Genomic DNA, 21616 nt, shown 5'->3' on the forward strand with positions numbered 1-21616 from the left:
CTTGCCTTAGAGGTGACATGGCCAAATGTCATTTGATTGATTCTTGGGATTAAAGGGTTATCTTATAAATAAGGTTAGATAGGATGAGATATCACTGTCTGAAATTTAGACATTAGAGAGGTGAAATCATTGAAATGGACAAGGTTTTGAGGGCACTTGACAAAGTAGATGCTGTGTGAATATTTCCCCAGGTAGGGGAGTCTGGAGCCAGAGGACAGTCTCAGCATAAGGGGTGGCCCACTTAAGATGAGATGAGAAGTAATTTCTTCCCTCAGAGAGTCGTGAATCTTAGAAAATAAATTTCTACTCCAAGGAGCTGTGAATGTCAAGATAGATAGACCTTTGTGGAAATGAAGTTATAGGGACTGGATAAGAAAATGGAATTGAGGCCAAAAATCACAACAGTCATGACCTTGGGCTCAAGGGGTTGTATGGACAGTTCCTGCTTCCTATGTTCTTATGTAAGTGTTTTCAGCCAGGTGCAAAAGGTCCTGAGCGGATTCTCAAGTTGACCTTGGTTTTAATGAAGACACTATAGGACAGAGAAGCAATGCTGGACTTTATTCCTTGGAGCGTAGGAGACTGAGAGGTGATCTTACAGAGGTGCAGAAAGTCATGGGGGGCAGAAATAGGGTGAATGCACTCAGTCTTTTACCCAGCATTGAGAAATCAAGAACTAGAGGGCATAGGTTTAAAGTGAGAGGGGAAAGGTTTAATAGGAACTTGAGGGACAACTTGTTTACACAAAGGTATTGGTATCGGTTTATTATTGTTACTTGTACCAAGGTACAGTGGAAAACTTGTCTTGCATACCGATCATACAAGTCAATTCATTACACAGTGCAGTTACGTTGAGTTAGTACGGAGTGCATTGATGTAGCACAGGTAAAAACAATAACAGTACAGAGTAAAGTTTCACAGCTACAGAGAAAGTGCAGTGCAATAACGTGCAAAGTCACAACAAGGTAGATCGTGAGGTCATAGTCCATCTCATTGTATAAGGGAACCATTCAATAGTCTTATCACAGTGGGGTAGAAGCTGTCCTTAAGCCTGGTGGTACGTGCCCTCAGGCTCCTGTATCTTCTACGCGATGGAAGAGGAGAGAAGAGAGAATGTCCTGGGTGGGTGGGGTCTTTGATTATGCTGGCTGCTTCACCAAGGCAGCGAGAGTCCAAGGAGGGGAGGCTGGTGTCCGTGATGCACTGGGCTGTGTCCACAACTCTCTGCAGTTTCTTGTGGTCCTGGGCAGAGCAGTTGCTGTACCAAGCCCTGATACATCCAGATAGGATGCTTTCTATGGTGCATCGGTAAAAGTTGGTGAGAATCAAAGGGGACATACCAAATTTCTTTAGCCTCCTGAGGAAGTAGAGGCACTGGTGAGCTTTCTTGGCCATGGCATCTACATGATTTGACCAGGACAGGCTATTGGTGATGTTCACTCCTAGGAACTTGAAGCTCTCAACCCTGTCGACTTCAGCACCATTGATGTAGACAGGTGCATGTACACCGCCCCCTTTCCTGAAGTCAATGACCAGCTCTTTTGTTTTGTTGACAGTGGGGGAAAGGTTGTTGTCATGACACCATTCCACTGAGCTCTCTATCTCCTTCCTGTACTCCGACTCATCGTTGTTTGAGATATAGCCTACGATGGTGGTGTCATCTGCAAACTTGTAGATGGAGTTAGAGCAGAATCTGGCCACACTGTCATGAGTGTATAGGGAGTAGAGTAGAGGGCTGAGGACACAGCCTTGCGGGGCACCAGTGTTGAGAATAATTGTGCCGGAGGTATTGCTGCCTATCCTCACTGATTGTGGTTAGAAAGTCAAGGATCCAGTTACAGAGGGAGGTGTTGAGTCCTAGGTCTCGGAGTTTGGTGACAAATTTGTGTGGGATTATAGTATTGAAGGCAGAGCTGTAGTCAATAAACAATAGTCTAAAGTAGGTGTCTTTACTGTCCAGATGCTCCAGAGCTGAGTGTAGGGCCAGGGAGATGGCATCCACTGTAGACCTGATTCGGTGATAGGCGAATTGCAGTGGGTCGAGATTGTCTGGGAGGCTGGAGTTGACGGGTGCCATGATCAGCTTCTCAAAGCACTCCATGATGGTGGATGTCAGAGCCACTGGTCGGTAGTCATTGAGGCATGTTACCTTGCTTTTCTTCGGTACCAGGATGATAGTAGTCTTCTTAAAACAATGAGCTGCCAGAGAAAGTGGTTGAGGCAGGTACAACAACAACTTTTAGAAGACACTTGGACATGTACATGGATAAGAAGGGTTTAGAAGGTTATGGGCCAAATGCTGGCAAATGGGATTAGCTTGGATGGACACTTTGGTCGGCATGGACCAGTTGGGCTGAAGGTCCTGTTTCTATGCTGTAGTTCAAAGGCTGCTGACTAACTTTCTGCAATCCAGTGCACATTTCTTCTCCACATTCCTCTCTTCACACAGCCTGTGGATCAAGGTACAGCATTGGACTCCCCCTGCTTCATATGTGATTGAAGCCTGTTGTCTGTCCTTCACATGCGTTTGATTTCATGTCCTATTGTGTTTATTGGAGCCTTAAACTCTTTATGGTTAATGTTTCCTTCAGGTCTGTTTCACTGAAAATTTGCAGGATGTAATCTGTTATTCAGCTAATTCTCAGGGTTTAATTGTGACATCATTGGTGGATTTTGGCACTGTCATTCAACGTGGCACCAAGCTTATTTGTGATGGAACTGTGTGATGTCCCCAGACATTAATAACATGGAAAGTTAGAACCAGACTTGATACTTGAGATTCCAGCTTAATGATTTATTATTATTTGTTTCAGTTTTCTAATGGATCTGAGGTTTCACTGGATGTTTGCCAGCCATATGAAATTGGAGTTCCAGTTAACAAACAGAAGAAAAAGAGTACAATTGTAAAATTTTATTTTCTCATGGCACTTTACAAGAATTCAGAATAAAGTCCAATTGAGCTAAAGGTGGTCACTTAATCGGAGTCTGCCATGACTTGCAGCTCTTCTGGTGATCAGCTTGTGTGGTCTGTGCATTGCTCTGTAAGCCTATCTGGCTCAAGGGAGTCGTTGTCAAGGTGATCTGTGGCTGACTGAAGCCACCGAAGAGCTTAGGTTTCTTCCTGATCAAGACTAACTATTCATTGGGTCTTGACGATCTCACAGAAGATTATTATCAGAAGTTCATTGTAAATATTGGCCTTATTAGTCAGAATTCAGTTCCCCACTCTTACTGCATGGACCTCCAAGAATTACAGAAAGATTACAGCATGGAAGAAGGCCATTCAGCCCATCGAGTCCATACTGGTTCTGAATAATCAAAGAACTAGTCCCACTCCCCCATCTTGCCAATTCTTTCCTTTCTGATCCATCAACATGGTAAATGCTATGATTGAACCTGCTTCCACCACTACCCTGGCTGTATGGCCCAGACCTTATAACTCACTGCATAAAAACATTTTTCCTTATGTCACTTTTGTTTCTTTTGCAATCACCTTCCTTCTATGTTGCCTAGTCCTCCAGCCTTACCTCAATTGGATCAATTTCTGTCTAAACTCTCCATGATCTCCCACAACCTCCTCCACTCCAAGAGAAGAAGTCCAGCTTTTCCAGAATATCCATAGTGTGAAAGTCATTTGTCCCTAAAACCATGTTAGTAAACCCTATCCACACCCCCTCCATGGTTTTCATGTGTGACACCCAGAACCAGACACAATACTCCAATTACGGTCAAAACATTGACTTCCTAGCTCTTGTAATCTATGCCTCCATTTATTCGTTGTAGTCTATGTCTTGTAATTTATGCCTCCAGGATCCCAGATGCTTTTTTAACCACTTTCTCAAACTGCCTTTCCATTTTCAATAGATTATGCGCATATAACCCCAGATCTCTTTGACTGTGTAACCTTCGAATTTGTGTCGTCTCTTCCTCATTCTTCCCACCAAAATGTAATAATTCACATTTTTTCCACATTAAATTTCATCTACGACCTATCTGGGCATCCCATCGGTCTGACTATACCTCCTTGGTCTGTGCGGGCAGTCCTCGGGTTACGACAGGGTCCTGTTCCTGAGAACTGCTCGTAACCCGAACCGTTTGTAAGTCGGAAATGAACAGAAACAGCAGGTGGGAGAGGATCACAGAAACGGCCGTGGCAGGAGAAAGAGCAGGCACGGTGCGAGTGGCCACCAGCTGGTCTCACTGACTCAGTGAGTGAGCGAGTGAGTCTGCTCAGTGCCCCCAGCTCCACTCCGTTCAACCCAGCCCCCGATTGCTGTGGCTCCGGGGTGGGGAAAGAAGGCACATGGAAATGCCCCATTTCCACCTGGCAGAACATGCCTGAAGCCCCATAGCAGCCGGAAAATCCATCCCCATCCATCCCGCCAGTCTACCCAAGCCTCGTTTGTACATACAGGGTGTCCATAAGTTAGGTGTTCATTCTCCTCACTGCCTCCAGGATTTGCACCACTTGCAAATTTGCAAACCTCGCACCCAAGTCCAAATCACCAAAATATACCACACAAAGCAATGGTCCTAGTACTACCCCCCGCCCCAGTGGAGATCCACTGCACACTTCATTCCAGTCTTTAAACAACCTTTCACAACCCTCTGTTTCCTGTTACTTAGCTTAAGCTAATTTTCTTCCCATGTTGTTACAACCCTTTTTATTGCACATCAGCTACATTTCCCTCACTGACTCACTTGGCTGATTCGTCAAAAGACTGTCAAATTGGTTAGACATGATTTGTCTTTAACAGATCCATGCTGGTTTTCTCTAATTAATCCATACAGGTTCAAATAACTACTAATTCTATCTCTTTTTATTGACATGTAACCAAACACAGAGAATGGTGGAAATACTGAGGCATCAACTATGGAGATACAAATCAGGTTGATGACCTTCCGTCAGAACTAGGAAAAGTTGGAAAACAAGCATGTTTCAAGTTGCAGAGAAGGGGCAGAGTAGAGAGAACTGGGGATACGTCTGTGAAATGGTGGAGATCAAGAGAAACTGAATGACACAGATGGTGTGGGTGTTGGGATAAGAAGATAACTAACTTCTGCAAATGTACTGTTGAAAATATCCTGACTGGTTGCATCACGGTCTGGGACGGCAATTCAAATACGCAGGAATGTAAGAAGCTGCAGAGAGCAGTGGACTCTGCCCAATACATCATGGGCACATCCCTCCCCACCATCGGTAGTATCTACAGGAGGTGCTGCCTTAAGAAGGCAACATCTATCACAAAGATCCCCACCATCCAGGCCACGTCATCTTCTCGCAACCACCATCGGGAAGGAGGTACAGAAGCCTGAAGTCCCAAGCCACCAGGTTCAAGAACAGCTACTTCCCTTCAACCATTTGGTTCTTGAACCAACCTGCACAAACCTAATCACTAGCTCAGTATAGCAACACTATGACAACTTTGACTACTTTGCACTACAATGGACTTTGTTTTTTTTTGTTCTGATTGTGTTCTTCCTTATAAAAATTTTGTTTAATTTATGCGTTTCTTGTGAATGTTGTGTCTCTGACGCTGTGTGCCTGTGATGCTGCTGCAAGTGAGTTTTTCATTGCACCTGTGCGTACATGGACTTTTGACTTTTGAATAAACAAAGGAAGGCGTTTTCCACTTCAAACCCATCAAACCATCAGCTCTCGCTTCTTAGCCTTCTGTGTCCATTGTAGAACTGCTTTTCTCTGTGTGTGTGTGTGTGTATGTAAACAAAGCAACAGTGAAAGAGAGAATGGAGTGATCCTAGTAAATCAACAGGAATCTTATACAAGGTATCACAACCGACACAGATATCCCAGTGTGAGTATAAAACCATGGTTTAATCTTGGCTTTAGGTGATGGTTATAAACTTCAGTCACTTATGTGAGACTGTTGTTTATTGACTACAGCTCTGCCTTCAATACAATAATACCAAGCAAGCTTATCACCAGACTCCGAGACCTAGGACTCAACACCTCCCTCTGTAACTGGATCCTTGACTTTCTAACAAACAGACCACTAACAGTGAGGATAGGCAGCAATTCCTCCGGCATGATTATTCTCAACACTGGTGCACCTCAAGGCTGTGTCCTCAGCCCTCTACTCTACTCCCTATACACTCACGACTGTGTGGCCAGATTCTGCTCTAACTCCATCTACAAGTTTGCAGATGATACTACCATTGTAGGCCGTATCTCAAACAGTGATGAATTGGAGTACAGGAAGGAGATAGAGAGCTTAGTGGAATGGTGTCATGATAACAACCTTTCCCTCAATGTCAACAAAACTAAAGAGCTGGTCATTGACTTCAGGAAAGGGGGTGGTGTACATACACCTATCCACATCAATGGTGCTGAGGTCGAGAGGGTTGACAGCTTCAAGTTCCTGGGAGTGAACATCACCAACAACCTGTCCTGGACAAGCCACGTGGATGCCATGGCCAAGAAAGCTCACCGGCGACTCTACTTCCTCAGGAGGCTAAAGAAATTTGGTTTGTCCCCTTTGACTCTCACCAACTTTTACTGATGCACCATAGAAAGCATCCTATCAAGATGTATCACGGCTTGGTATGGCAACTGCTCTGCCCAGGACCGCAAGAAGCTGCAGAGAGTTGTGGACACAGCCCAGCGCATCACAGACACCAGTCTCCCCTCCTTGGACTCTGTCTTTACCTCTCGTTGTCTTAGTGAAGCAGCCAGCATAATCAAAGACCCCCCCCGGGACATTCTCTCTTCTCTCCTCTTCCATCGGGTAGAAGATACAGGTGCCTGAGGGCACAAACCACCAGACTTAAGGACAGCTTCTATCCCACTGTGATAAGACTATTGAACAGTTCCCTTGTACAATGAGATGGACTATGACCTATGACCTCATAACCTCACGATCTTCCTTGTTGTGACCTTGCACCTTATTGCACTGCACTTTCTCTGTAGCTGTGACACTTTACTCTGTACTGTTATGTTTTTTACCTGTGCTACATCAATGCACTCTGTACTAACTTTATGTAACCGCACTGTATAATGAATTGACCTGTAAGATCGGTTTGTAAGACAAGTTTATCATTGTACCTCGGTACAAGTGACAATAATAACCAATACCAATACCAATGAGACCACCTGAAGACTTTGGTTAGACTGCAGCCTATAACACACTTATGAATATTTGTATTTTATAAATAAAACTTTTGATTAGTCTGTACCTCATTCTTGGATTTCCATAATTATATATATTTACAATTCAAACCACATTATCAGATTCCAGGATTAAAAGTGTTGTGGAAAAATACCCTGACAGAGAAGATTTTCTAATGAAAGGTCATCCATCTGAAACATAGTCTCTGTGCCTTTCTCCGCAAACACTGCTACAGCTTCTGAGTATTTCCGCAATTTTCTTACTATTTCAGATCTTTATTGTTCTGTGTATAAAACATTCACACTGCTGGATAAGATCCGAGCCTCTAATGTACTCTGATATTGAGTATCTGTTCAGTGGAAGGACAAGTGATCCAGTGTCACTGTCCTCTCCCAGGCCAACATCCCCAGTATTGAGGCCCTGATTACACTCAGTCAACTCCACTGGACAGCACACTTTGTTTACCTGGCTAACGCCAGACTCCTGAAACAGATGTTCCCTTCTGAGAGTGAAACAATTACAAGGAAAACAGAGGGAAAGATTCAAGGATGTATTCAAAACCTCCTCGGAAAAAAATGCGCCATCCTCACTGACTCCCAGCCCATGATCACTCGAAGTGGCGAAGGAGCAAGTGGGATAGTTTTGAGAACCTCAAGTTCATGCATCAGAAGCAAAGATGCCTGTGTAAATGGTGCAAGAAGCATACCATCTCACAAACCACCCACCTGCCTCCCCCTTAGGCACCCCCTGCCCCATCCTTGGAAGAGGCTGCAGTTCCCACATTCACCTCATCGGTCATCTCAGAACCGACAAAACTAGTAGAAGCAAGTCATCCTTGATTGCCTAAAGAAAGAAGATTATGTACCAGTGTTATGAATATAAATCACTTGATTCATTGATTAGATCTCTGTATCTTATTCTCAGGTATCAACATGAAAAAGGATGATTTCTGCGAATTGAACAAATCCCAAAAAGATGTTTCACTTGCTTTTTATTTGAATTGAGTAAGATAATCAGATAAGTAGCTGGGAAGGAGAAATGTTTACTTCTGCATAATAATTAGAGACTAAAGTACATTAGTAAACTGAGAGCAGTTTATCAAAGAAGATGTAATAAATTATTCAGAGTTAACCTGAGATAACTTCAGTGCTTCATGTTCCTTGGTCCATGCTTGTATACATTAGCCTAGTTACTTCACTGTGATTACACCGTCGTCCCATGAAAACACTGGGGCTTGAAATGTCTGTGAATGGATTGAGAAAAGCTCCCCTGGACAACTTGTTCTGATATCACGTTGGTCAAAGGGGTGTTCTCTGCACATCCTGTGTATCTTCAGCAGCATGATCCCGAAATGGGTGATGGATTGACTCGGAATTCTCAAATTTTGTTAAAGTTTCTCTGGATTCTGGCTCCGTTGGCTCTTGGTAAGAACTGAGAGTATATCCTGTGTGTTCCTAACACTTCTCAAGATAGGTCTATGGTTATAAAATGTGTTTTAACACCAAAGAGGAATACCTTTCAGTTGGACTGCTTCTTTTCAATCTGGTAGTGCCATTGCAGGAGAATGTTCTGCCATGTATTCCTGCTTGTGTTTTGAAAAAAAAATGGGTATGATCATCCCACATTACTTGCTTCATGAAAACTGTCTGGTACTTTAGGTTAAACTGTAGCTTTCACTCCCGGGAACTTTCTTCAAGACTGGATTCCAGCCCAGGTTTCTTGCTGTAAGGACTCTGCATGAAAAAGACTGAAGTAAAAAAACTTCAAGGAGATTAGAGATGAAATTATTTCCCTTCCACCAGAAAAATGAATAGAACAGATTGTCAGAAAATGGTGTAAAAATATTCATAAGAGTGGGAAATGTGCATGGGCTACTACAGGAGAGTTGAGTCAATATATTGATCTATTCGAAGGGAGGCTAGATAATTATCTTGTGTTAACCATAGAGGTTTGTTTATTGGTGAGATGAAGTCAGATGAGAGGAAGTTCACAGGGACCATGAATGCCAACAACAGCAAGATATTCCAGTACTGTAAATTCTATATCATAATTGATGCAGTGTATGTTCAGCGTTCGTCTTCTGCAACGCTGCCCAAGTGATGAAGATGGTAAACGCACTCATTGTTTGTGGACAGGGCAGGGAGGAAAGGTTGTTAATAGGTATCATGATCTATATTGTCCTTTGATAGGAATTTTGTGCAGGAAAGGGCAGGGTCAAGCCCAGTGTTGATGCCCCTCTTGTTCCTATGCCAGACACCCTCCCCACCCTCACCACCCACCCACCCACCCAACTACAACGGTTGAACTGCCCACTGATAACTCCCAGAACTCACAAGTAGCATTTCAGGACACAGGTCTATGGGACTATGTACGTCTGCTGTAAAAGTCTTTGACGAGGTTATGGGTTTAAGCCATTATCCTTGAGCATAATCCAAGTTGACAGCTGAGTACTGAGGGAGTATTGCATTGTTGGGGGTGTGTGCTTTGGATAGGATATCAAAACTGCTTAATGGATCCCATGATATACGTAAAGAAGTGAGGTGAGTTCACTAGAAGAGCTGACTGATGTCATTTCTCACCTAAACCAATCAAAAATAGGTTGACTGCTCATCATCTGTCTGCAAGATCTTGTTCACCAATACAATAGAAATTACAACAGTTCGAAGTGATTATATCTGAGGAATTTTAAAAATGTCCACTGTGATACAGTGAGGTACTGTATAAATACCAGTCTGACTGAAGAATTTAGTTGTTACGTAAGGCTATACATTAACTGTCATCCTTCTACTTGACACTTTGCGTTGCGTTCAGCTTTCTATCTTAAGCACAGCTCCCGTTTTCCAGCAGTGGAGGGTGGCCACATCTAGATTGGTGGAGGTCTGGCCTTGTGCTTGAAGTGTGGTGTCATGTGATGGATGAAGTAGTATGCTCCCCTTCCCCTCTTGGACCAATCTGCCCCTTCTACCTCCACATTCTCAGGCCAAGGCAAACATCTTCTCTTTCATGGATTTTCCATGCCACCTACCCCTCTGTTGTAACAGTATCTCCATCCATTGCTGCTTCCTTTACTTGACCATCTTTCATCTTACAGTGCAATCTCTTTTGTATTTACTTATCCCTCCCTTTAATGTCTATGACATCTCCAGCATCTTCCAGCTCTATTGAAGGATGAGCAAACTGAAACGTTATCTGTTTCTCCCTCTGCTGATGCTGTTACCTTATTTTGTGTCAGACTTCTCTGCTTTTACTTGTGCACTTACCTTGTTCCCTTATCTACTCAGGGTTGGTGATCTTGGATCCAGAGGAGGTCACGTACATTGAGACCCAGGTGAAAGGGGTCATAGGCCGATCTGTGGTGTTGGAATGTGGCCAGTCCTTGCCCACCATTTACATCTGGGGTTTCACCAGGCCCGGGTCTAGCGGTATTCGAGCGGTGCTGTACGATTATGGGATGGGCGCCAAACTGCAGAAAATGGCTTCCATGTTCGGCGAGGTGAAAGTTCTCTCCAACAGCGCGTCATTGGTCATAGACAACCTGCAGCTGGCGGCTGAGGGCCGCTTCACATGTCAAAGCTTGTACGACACCAACGACGGAGCGAAACTTGTGTATATCTTTGTGGATTTGTACGTCCTTGGTGAGTTTAAGATCTTAATCTGGTGGGGGGGGGGAGTAGTGCAATTCATATCCAGTACATTGTGTATGACTGTCATTGCTTCAGTGGATGTTCCCAAACAGGATCCAGATATCTGGATTAGACATGGCACAAAATGGGAATCACCATGTCACTGTTCGCAATATATTGACAAGATAGTTTGTCACTAATTCTCTTGGGGGTTAATGACTGACTGACAGTGAGTTGGATGGCTGTTACACCATATTAATTAGTGCCTAAATCTGGTCATGACCTGTGTGGTGGGCAGTCGAACTGCTCCAGAGCAGAGGAGCCCAAACACCATACTACATACTAAAAGCAAATAAAAACTGGCAACATTGGAAATCTGAAGTAACAACAGGAAACGCTGGAGATACTCAGCAGATCAGGTCAGGTTCTGATGTAAGGTCATCGACATGAAATGTTAACTGTTCCTCTCCACAGATGCTGCCTGACCTACTAACTATTTGAAATGTTACCAAGCTACCTCCAATATTTTCTGATTTGGGCCTCATCACTAATAAACGCAGGCACCAGTCAGACACCCGAACTCACCACACTGGTCCCCAGCAGGCCAAGACTGACAGATGCGATCGGGGAGGGGAGGAGATGGGATTGGAGGATGGAGTGGTGGGTGTTGGCAAATACAGACAGGCTGCAGCTAATGCTTTAATACGGACAAGTCTTGTTCCTCCTAGCTCCACATTAAATTGTTTTAAAAACCTCAGCTGCAGCTTATTCAATAGGTGCTAGTAGTACCAAATTTCTCAAGGTCTTAAATTGCATCTTAAATGTGCACAGCAGTGACAACAAAGTGTCGAACCATCTACTGCTGATAGTCATTGTCATTGGCATCACTGGGCTCCCCACCATCAGCATCACGGGAAAGGGGAGGCCACTGTTGACATAAAACCCAACTGGAGAGCTTGAGTTATAAGGACAGAATGGATGTTCTCCCTGGAGCATAAGAGGCTGAGAGGTAATGTAAAATAGGTATATAAAATCATGAGGGGAAGGGATAAGGTGGATGATCACAGTGTTTTTTCCCAGGGTAGCGAAGTCTAAAACTAGAAGGTATTTGAGGTGAGGGGGAAAGATTTAAAGGGGATGTGAGGGGCAAGTATTTCACACAGAGGGTGATGGGTACATGGAACAAGGAAGTGGTAGAGGCATGCACAGTTACAACGCTTAAAATACATCAAGACAGGTGTCATAAATACAGTGGCTGCAAGGACAAGTTACAGGCTGGGTATCCTGAAAATGACTCAGCTCCTGACACCCCAAAGTCCTTTCACTATTTAAAACACACAAGACAGGAGTATGATAGAATAATCTCCAGTTGTTTCAGTGTCACTCAGACAACTTGGCACTATCCAGTATAAACTTGTAGGCTTACAGAATCACAGAGTCATACAGTCATAGAATTATACAACATGGAAACAGGCCCTTCAGCCCAACTTGTGCGTGCCAACCAAGGTGACTATCTGAGCTAACCCCATTTGCCTGAATTTGGCCCATATCCCCTCCAAAGCTTTCCTACCCATGTATCTGTCTAGATGCCTTTTAAATGTTGTAACTGTGCATGCCCCTACCACTTCCTCTGTTCCATGTATCCATCACCCTCTGTGTGAAATACTTGCCCCTCGGGTCCCCTTTAAATCTCTCCCCTCTCACCTCAAACCTACGCCCTCTAGTTTTAGATTTCGCTATCCTGAGAAAAAATCACTGCGACCATCCACCTTATCTCTCCCTCTCATGATTTTATATACCTATTTTACGTTACCCCTCAGCTTCTTATGCTTCAGGGAGAACATCCATTCTGTCCTTATAACTCAAGCCCTCCAGTTCCAGCAAAATCCTTCCGAATCTTTTCTGCACCTTTTCTTTCTTAATGACATCCTTCCTAAAACTAGGTGACCAGAACTGGACACAATATTCCACATCCCATTCCCATACTGACATGTCTGTCCATGGCCTCCTCTACTGCCATGTTGAGGCCAGACGCAGGTTGGAGGAACAACACCTCATATTCCTCCTTGGGAATCTCCAACCTGATGGCCTTAACGTAGATTTCTCTAAATTCCGGTAAACCCTCCCCTTCTTTTTCTTCCCCCCCACCCCCCCCCCCCACCTTTGTCTTACCTTATTCCTGTAGCTCCCTTCCCCCACCTTGATGACCTGCCCATCTCCTCTCCTCCTCTCCTCCCCTCCCCCATCCTTTATTCCACGGTTCACTGCCCTGTCCTACCGGATTCCTTCTTCTTCAGCCCTTGGCCTCTTTGACCTATCACCTCTCAGTTTATTACATCTTCTCCCCCTCTTCCACCCACCTACCTTCCCCCTCTCACCTGAACTCACCTATCCCCTGCCCCCCTCCCCCCACCTTCTTATTCTGGCTTCTGCCCTCTTCCTTTCCAGTCACAATGAAGGGTTTCGGCCTGAAACGTCGACTGTTTGTTTCCCTCCACGGATGCTGCCTGACCTGCTGAGTTCCTCCAGCACTTTTTGTGTACTGCTCCGGATTCCAGCATCTGCAGAATCTCTTGTGTCTCCACAATACTCCAAGTGTGGTCAGACCAATGTCTTGTGCAGGTATAACATGACATCCCAGCTCTTGTACTCAATGCCCTGACCGATGGAGGCAAGTGTGCCAAAAGCCTCTTTCACCACCCTGTCTACTTATGCAACCACTTTCAGGAAACTACGTACTTGTACCCCTAGGTCTCTCTGTTCTACAACACTCTCCAGCACCCTGCCAAGTTAAATTCCATCTGCCATTCCTATGCCTACTTTCCTAGTTGGTCCAGATCCTATTGTAATCTTATATAAGGACATAAGAACATAGGAAATAGGAGCAGGAGGTGGCCATCTGGCTCATCGAGCCTGCTCCACCATTCAATAAGATCATGGCTGATCTGGCCGTAGATGCAGATCCACCTACCTGCCTTTTCCCCATATCCCTTAATTCCCCTACTATGCAAAAATCTATCTAACTGTGCCTTAGATATATTTAATGAGGTAGCCTCAAATGCTGCCCTGGGCAGAGAATTCCACAGATTCACTATTCTCTGGGAAAAGCAGTTTCTCCTCATCTCCATCCTAAATCTACTCCCCTGAATCTTGACGCTATGTCCCTTAGTTCTAGTCTCACCTACCAGTGGAAACAACCTTCCTGCCTCTATCTTATCTATCCCTTTCATCATTTTATATGTTTCTATAAGATCCCCTCTTATTCTTCTGAATTCCACCAAGTATAGTCCCAAGCAACTCAATCTCTCCTCATAGGCTGACCCCCTCATCTCCAGAATCAACCTGGTGAACCTCCTCTGCACTGTCTCCAAAGCCAGTGTATCTTTCCTCAAGTAAGAAGACCAGAACTGCACACAGTACTGCAGATGCGGCCTCACCAGTACCCTGTACAGTTGCAGCACAACCTCCCTGCTCTTAAATTCAATCCCTTTAGCAACGAAGCCCAACACTCCATTTGCCTTCTTGATAACCTGTTGCACCTGCAAACCAACCTTCTGTGATTCATGTACAAGCACTCCCGAGTCCCTCTGTACAACAGCATGCTGCAATCTTTCACCATTTAAATTATAATCTGATCTTCTGTTTTTCCTTCCAAAGTAGATGACCTCACATTTACCAACATTGTACTCCACCTGCCAGACCCTTTCCCACTCACTTAACCGATCTATATCTCTCTGTAGACTCTCCACATCCTCTGCACTATTTGCTTTTCCACTCAATTTCGTGTCATCAGCAAACTTGGATACGCTACACTCGGTCACCTCTTCCAAATTGTTAATGTATATCGTGAACAGTTGTGGGCCCAGCACTGACCTCTGCAGCACCCCGCTCACCACTGACTGCCAGCCAGAGAAACACCTATTTATCCCAACTCTCTGTCTTCTATTGGTCAACCAATCCTCTATCCATGCTAATACAGCTCCATGCATCCTTGTCTTATGGATAAGTCTTTTATCGAATGCCTTCTGGAAATCCAAATGTACAACATCCACCTGTTTCCCTCTATGCACTGCACTCATTATATCCTCAAAGAACTCCAGTAAGTTTGTCAAACTGTATCTGCCTTTCCTTAATCCATGCTGTGCCTGCCTGATGGAACCATTTCTATCCAGATGTCTTGCTATTTCTTCCTTAATGATAGTTTCTTCTTCCTTAATGATAACCTTCTTCACTGTCCACTATACCACCAATTTTGGTGCCATCTGTAAACTTATGAATCATTCCAGTGACATTCTCATCCAGAGCATTAATATAGGTGACAAACAACAGGGAACCCAGCACTGATCCTTGCAGTACACCACTGGTCACAACCCTCCACTACCACCCTCTGACTCTTACTACCAGTCCAATATTGTATCCAAGTAGCTAGCTCTCCCCGAATCCCATGCGATCTAACCTTCTGGACCAGTGTCCCATGCAGGACCTTGTCAAAGGCCTTGTGAAAGTCTATGTAGACAACATCTACCACCGGGCCCTCATCAATCCTCTTGGTCACCTCTTAAAAAATTAGTGAGGCATGATTTCCCACACAAAAAGCCATGCAGACTATCCATTTCCAAATGCAAATGGAGCCTGTTTCTCAGAATCCCTTCCAGTAACTTTCCCACCACTAATGTTAGGCTCACCAGCCTGTAGTTCCCTGGTTTGTCCTTGCTGCCCTTCTTAAATAAAGGCACATCAGCCCCCCTCCAATCTTCCAGTACCTCACTTGTCGTTAATGAAGATATAAATATCTCTGCCATGGCCCCAGCAATTTCGTCCCTGGCTTCCCAGAAATGCCTTCGGATACACTTGTTCAGGCCCCGGGGATTTATCCACCTTGATGCAGTTTAAGACTTTAGCACCTCCTCTTTTGTAATATTGCTATTTTTCAGGACATCTCTGTTCTCCACGACCTTCTCCGTGGTAAATACAGATGAAAAGTATTCACTAAAGATCTCGCCCATCTTCCATGTTTCCACACATAGACAACCACGCTGATCCTTCATTGACCTTCCATCCGCATCGCTAACCTTGCATTCCTTCTTATTAAATGAAGTATAAAATGTAACAGCAGTGATATTGCGCTAGAATTGTATACAGTATGCTTTCGGTCACAGCTTGAGTACAACATACAATCCTGCCCACCATATTAAAGGGAACGGTTAGAGAGGGTGCAGAGGAAACTTATGAGGATTTTACCATTTTGTTTATGAGGAGAGGACAGATAGGGCCGGGTTGTTTTCTTTAGAACAGAGGAAGCTGAAGGGAGATTTAATTGAGTTAACTAAAATTACGAGGAGCCAAGGATGGAGTAAGTAGGAAGGAGATACTTCCTTAGGTAAAGGGTCAAAAACCAGGGAGAAAATAAATTGGTGGAAAGAGAGGGAGGGGAATGAAGAAATATATTTTCACCTAGAGGGTGAGAGGGGTCTGGAACTCACTGCCTGAAAGGATGGTGGAAACAAAATCTCTCACCACATTTAAGAAAAGCTGGAGACAAAAAAAACTTCAGACGCTGGGATCTAGAATAAAACAGAATGCTGGAGGAACTTAGCGTGTCAATCATCAGCTGTAGAGGCAAGAGGTGTAAGTCTACATTTCCAGTCGGTACGATGCATCAACACAAGGGTGAGGCAGGGTCTCGATGTTCGGTCTGATCACCAGGTCCTGATTCAGGGTCTCAACGCAGTATGTTGACTTACACCTTTTGCCTCCACAGATGCTGTTTTACCCACTGAGTTCCACCAGTATTCTGTTTAAGAAAAATTGGACATATGCTTGAAGAGCCATAGACTGCAGAGCTATGGACCTGGTGCTGGAAGGTGGCATAAAGTTGTGTAGCTCTTGTTAGACTGGAAAGTACATAATGGGCCGAATGGCTTCACTAAGTTGTATGATTCTGTGTTTCCAAACCAAGTCAGGCACATGTGGGTTAAGTGTCGAAGTAAATATTCGGCTGCAAGAACTGAAACAAGGCCCCATAATCTCACTTTCCAAAAAATACTTCCAGTCAAGAGGTGATTGGTAATTGGTTTATTATTGTCACGTCAGGATGCACGGTGAAAAGCTTTTGTCTGCATGCCATGCAGGCAGACCATTCCATACATCAGTACATCAAGGTAGCACAAAAGGAAAACAGAATGCAGAATATGGGGTCATTACACCATGCCACCAGGATGGTTTGTTGAATTGAGGTGAAAACATTCAGCATATTTTGTGGAGATAACCGTGTTCCTTTTACCCCACAGTTCCAATTACCAACCCGTCCATTCAGATGAGCACCTCGGCGCCTGTCGAAGGGTCCACAATTTCAATATCGTGTTCTGTAGAGAATGGAACTGGGCCCTTGGAGTACATCTGGAACAGGCAGGCAACTCTGTCCAGGAGCCCTGTCAACATCTCGGAGACAACCAGCAGCCAGCTAAACCTCACCTCAGTAAACAGGAACCACACTGGCTGGTACACCTGCACTGCCAGGAACGAGGTGAATGAAGCCACCAGCAATCGGGTCTGGCTCGACGTGATCTGTGAGTCCCCATAAGTACTCGGACAATTGAAATGTACAATTGAAGAGCTCCCGGCTGTTCTGGATGTAATCTGAAAGCCAGAGTGACTCCAGTTTCTGGGAAAATCTCTCACTCTAGCATGCAATGTGATTGGTTCCCAATGAGCTCCATATATTTTCCATTAATCATCCAACTCCTGTTGGTTTGCACCTTTTTTCATTCTTTTTGACCATTGTGCATGCGTCATATGTGGTTCGGTAGGTGCTGCACACCTCCCAATCCAAATACTTGAGCATATAATCTAGGATGTCACTTCACTGTAGTTCTGAAGGTGTACTGCACTGCTGGAGATTCACTATTGTTACTTAAAGCATTGTGAAACACACAACATGAATGCAAATATTCCTTCTTCTTTCAAACTGTTTTACAAGTGCTTCGTTCTATTATTGGAAGGTGTATGATCACACAAACATCACAAACTTGACTTTGCTGATTTACTTTTAGAGGCTTATCAGCTCTGTCATGTCCACCTGAATCACTGGAATCGGATAATGGAATGAAGATGTAATGTTTCAAAGAAACATTCCCTCAATGTATTTCTGATGGTTAATTGACAGTTCAGCCAACTGCAGTACCAGCCATTCTCATCTTGGGTCTGGGTCTTGATTTAGCCCTGACTGAGAGCTCACACTATAGGCAGAAGAATCCCATGGGGATGAGGTTGGGTAGCTCACTGGAGCAGCCCAACATTAGCCCCAGTTTGTAGTTCAACAACACCTCCTGCCACAGATGTGAATGAAACATTAATCTGTAGAATGTGTAAATTCTGATTCCTAAAGCAGGGGTGAGGCACGTTTTTGGGTGGTGCTTTTACCAGAATATATTGTGTACCATGTCATGTCTAGTTCTGAGAGTTCACTTAAGGTAGAGCTTTAACACTGGGCTGAATTGTGATCACGGGTGTGGAAATCTAAAATTTCCTGAGGTCCAGATGCAGGTATATTTGACCACCTGCTCTGTCATTAAGCCTTTTGGTGGAGCAGTTGCTCACTGATCAGAGAGTACGACCATAGTTTGCATCCAGCACCAGTCTTCGTGCCAGAGAGGAGTGGCGTTGGGGCGGACACCTCCATTCATTTGAATGTGGTCATCAGCCTACTGTGGGAGAAAAGACAAAAGCTGATTTTAGTTTATTTTACTATACTTTATTGGTATTGGTTTATTATTATCACATGTACCAAGATACAGAGAAAAGCTTTTGTGTGCCACCCAGACAGATCATGCCATACATAAGTAGATCAAGATAATAAAGACAAAACATAATGCAGAATATAGTGTTGCAGGCACAGAACAAGTGCAGTGCAGGTAGACAAATAAAGTGCAATGTTCTTAACTCCTGTTTGTGTGTTTAATTACATTTATTATTTTTAATTTGTTCGGTGATTTTTATTGTTTAAATTATTGAATTCTATTTGGATGGTTTTTAAATGCATTTACTAAAAAGCCTTTTAAGGCCTGCTGGGTTCGGGGGAATCAGTTTGTTCAGCCCCCTGCTTCTGGAGAATGGCCGTGCGTTCAGATGGGCAGGGAACTCAAGAAGTGAGCCGGGACTATGGGCAGGTCTTGAACGATCCATTTCACTTTATACAGCAATTCAGGCTTTAATGTCGGAAATCAAGGATTTCCTGCTGCAGAAATATGGGTGCCAATTTTAGGTGAGTGTCCCAGTACAGTACGGAGGGATGGGATTTGAATGAGATGTTAAACAGCCCATGTCTGTTTTCCAATCGGATGTAAAAGATTCCATGGCATAATTTGAGTGTGTTGTAGAACAGAGAGAGCTAGGGTGCAGGTATTATGTTTCCCTGAAAGTGGTGACACAAGTAGATAGGGTGGTGAAGAAAGTGTCTGGCATGCTTTCCTTCATTGGTCAGGCCACTGAGTACGAGAGAGGGGACTTCATGTTACCACTATGTAGGTCAATAGGGAGACCACACTTGGAGAACTGCGTGCAATTCTGGTCTCCCAGCTACAGGAAGGATGTCATTAAACTGGAAAGGGTACAAAAAATACTCACAAGGATGTTACTGGGACTGGAGGACTTGGGGTATAAGGAGAGGCTGGATGGGCTGGGACTTTCTTCCTTGGAGCATAGGAGGCTGAGGGAGGTAACTAAAATCATGAGAGGTATAGCTAAGGTGGATGGTCACAATCTTTTTCCCAGAGTGGAGAAGTTGAAAACTAGAGTCGTGGACAGCTCAGCACATCACAGAAACCAGCCTCCCCTCCATGGACTCTGTCTTTACCTCTCGCTGCCTTGGTGTAGCAGCCAGCATAATCAAAGACCCCACCCACCCGGGTCATTCTCTCTTCTCTCCTCTCCCATCAGGCAGAAGATACAGGAGCCTGAGGGCAGGTACCACCAGGCTCAAGGACAGCTTCTACCCCACTGTGATAAGACTATTGAATGGTTCCCTTATTTGATGAGATGGACTCTTGACCTCACAATCTACCTTGTTATGACCTTGAACCTTATTGTCTACCTGCAATGCACTTCCCTGTAGCTGTGACACTTTACTCTGTATTCTGTTATTGTTTTTACCTGTACTACCTCAATGCACTCTGTACTGACTCAATGTAACTGCACTGTGTAATGAATTGACCTGTGCGATCGGTATGCAAGACAAGTTTTTCACTGTACCTCAGCACAAGTGACAGTAATAAACCAATACCAACACCAATACCGATACCAATAGATTTAAAGTGAGAGGGGAAAAGATATTAAAGGGACCTGAGGGGCAAATTTTTCACACAGAGGGTGGTGGGTGAATAGAACAAACTGGCAGAGGAAGCTGTAGAAGTCGGTACATTTACAATGTTTAATGGACATTTGGACAGGTGCATGGATAGAAAAGGTTTAGAGGGATATGGGCCAAACACAGGCAAGTGAGACTAGCTCAGATGGGCATCTTGGTTGGTGTGGACAAGTTGGGACGAAGGGCCTGTTTCTGTGTTGTTTAACTCTATGACTCTAAAACAGAGGTTTCACCCCCAACCGCAAGACGATTATCTTTTTGAGAGAGAGATAGAGATTTCTTTATTAGTCACATGTACATCGAAACACATGCATCTTTTGCGTAGAGCGTTGTGGGGGCAGCCCGCAGGTGTCGCCACACTTCTGGTGCCAGCATAGCATGCCCACAGCTTCCTAACCCGTACCTCTTTGGAATGTGAGAGGAAACTGGAGCACCCAGAGGAAACCCACGCAGGCACAGGGAGAACGTACAAACTCCTTACAGACAGTGGCCAGAATTGAACCCGGGTTGCTGGCGCTGTAATAGCGTTACGTTAACTGCAGCACTACCATGCCTGCTCATTGCCTTGCCTTGCCTTGCTGTGTCTTGTCATTACCTCCTGAGTTTTTGGGAGATTGTTATCTGTAACAGAGTTTATTTCTCAAGTATTTCCTCATTGGCTGGGAAGCACTGTGGTTGTCCTGCAGGCATGAAAAGCTATTGGGCCAATTCCACAATCTCTGCTCCTGGTTGATAAGAGTCAGTGCGAGGAAAATAATTACCATTTGACTGAAAGCAGCTCTGTTGCTGGTATCTAGCATTGATTAATAATTCATCAATATTTAGTGCCTGAATTGAAGGTGCTCACCCTTTTGTTTTCTAGATGGTCCTGATCAGCCAGCCATCAACATAACTCCCTACTCTCTCAACTCAGTGGGTTATTCAGCCATTGAACTTGACACCGTCTCTATGATCTGTTCAGCCTCTTCCAATCCACCCAGCCAATACATCTGGTTTCACAACAACTCTCAGATCTACGCCGGGCAGCAGTTTGTCATTGAGAGGATTTCCCGAAGACAGACAGGAACCTACATGTGCCTTGCCCACAACACAGTCCTCAACACCAGAACTAAGACCACCATCGTACTCACTGTCTACTGTGAGTAGAATTTAATCTCAAATGATTTAGTTTCAAGAAATCTTCTGTACTTTAAATACCAAAAAAACCTGCAGATGTTGGAAATCTGAAATAAAACAGAAAATTCTGGCAAAACTCAGCTGATCAGGCTACATCTGTGGAAGGTCATTCAACTAAAACATTGACTATATTTTTCTCTCCACAGATGCTGCCTGACCTGCTGGGTGTTTCCAGCATTTTCTCTTTTATTTCAACTCTCTATATTCTCTTGTCTCCCTTGCGTTTCTGGACACAGTGATCTTTGAAAAGCTCAATTTTTTTGGCAACTTCTCAGAGAAATGGAGACCTTTTAAACCTCTGTTGTGAGATTGATAAACTTCTGATG

The 21616-nt window shown here is 44.2% G+C and overlaps 1 protein-coding gene across 1 annotated transcript in view; it reads left to right on the forward strand.

The window, feature by feature from the left end:
* LOC127583568 (V-set and immunoglobulin domain-containing protein 10-like 2) overlaps window positions 1-21616 on the forward strand; it is a 139201-nt gene that overhangs the window by 85256 nt on the left and 32329 nt on the right. Inside the window, exons 5-7 of the mRNA XM_052039690.1 lie at window positions 10409-10762; window positions 17041-17319; window positions 20977-21252. Of these exons, the coding sequence (XP_051895650.1) occupies window positions 10409-10762; window positions 17041-17319; window positions 20977-21252 (909 nt within the window). The remainder of the gene's footprint in view (window positions 1-10408; window positions 10763-17040; window positions 17320-20976; window positions 21253-21616) is intronic.

This window comes from Pristis pectinata, chromosome 27 (genome assembly GCF_009764475.1).
Source record: "Pristis pectinata isolate sPriPec2 chromosome 27, sPriPec2.1.pri, whole genome shotgun sequence".
Classification (NCBI taxonomy): Eukaryota; Metazoa; Chordata; class Chondrichthyes; order Rhinopristiformes; family Pristidae; genus Pristis; species Pristis pectinata.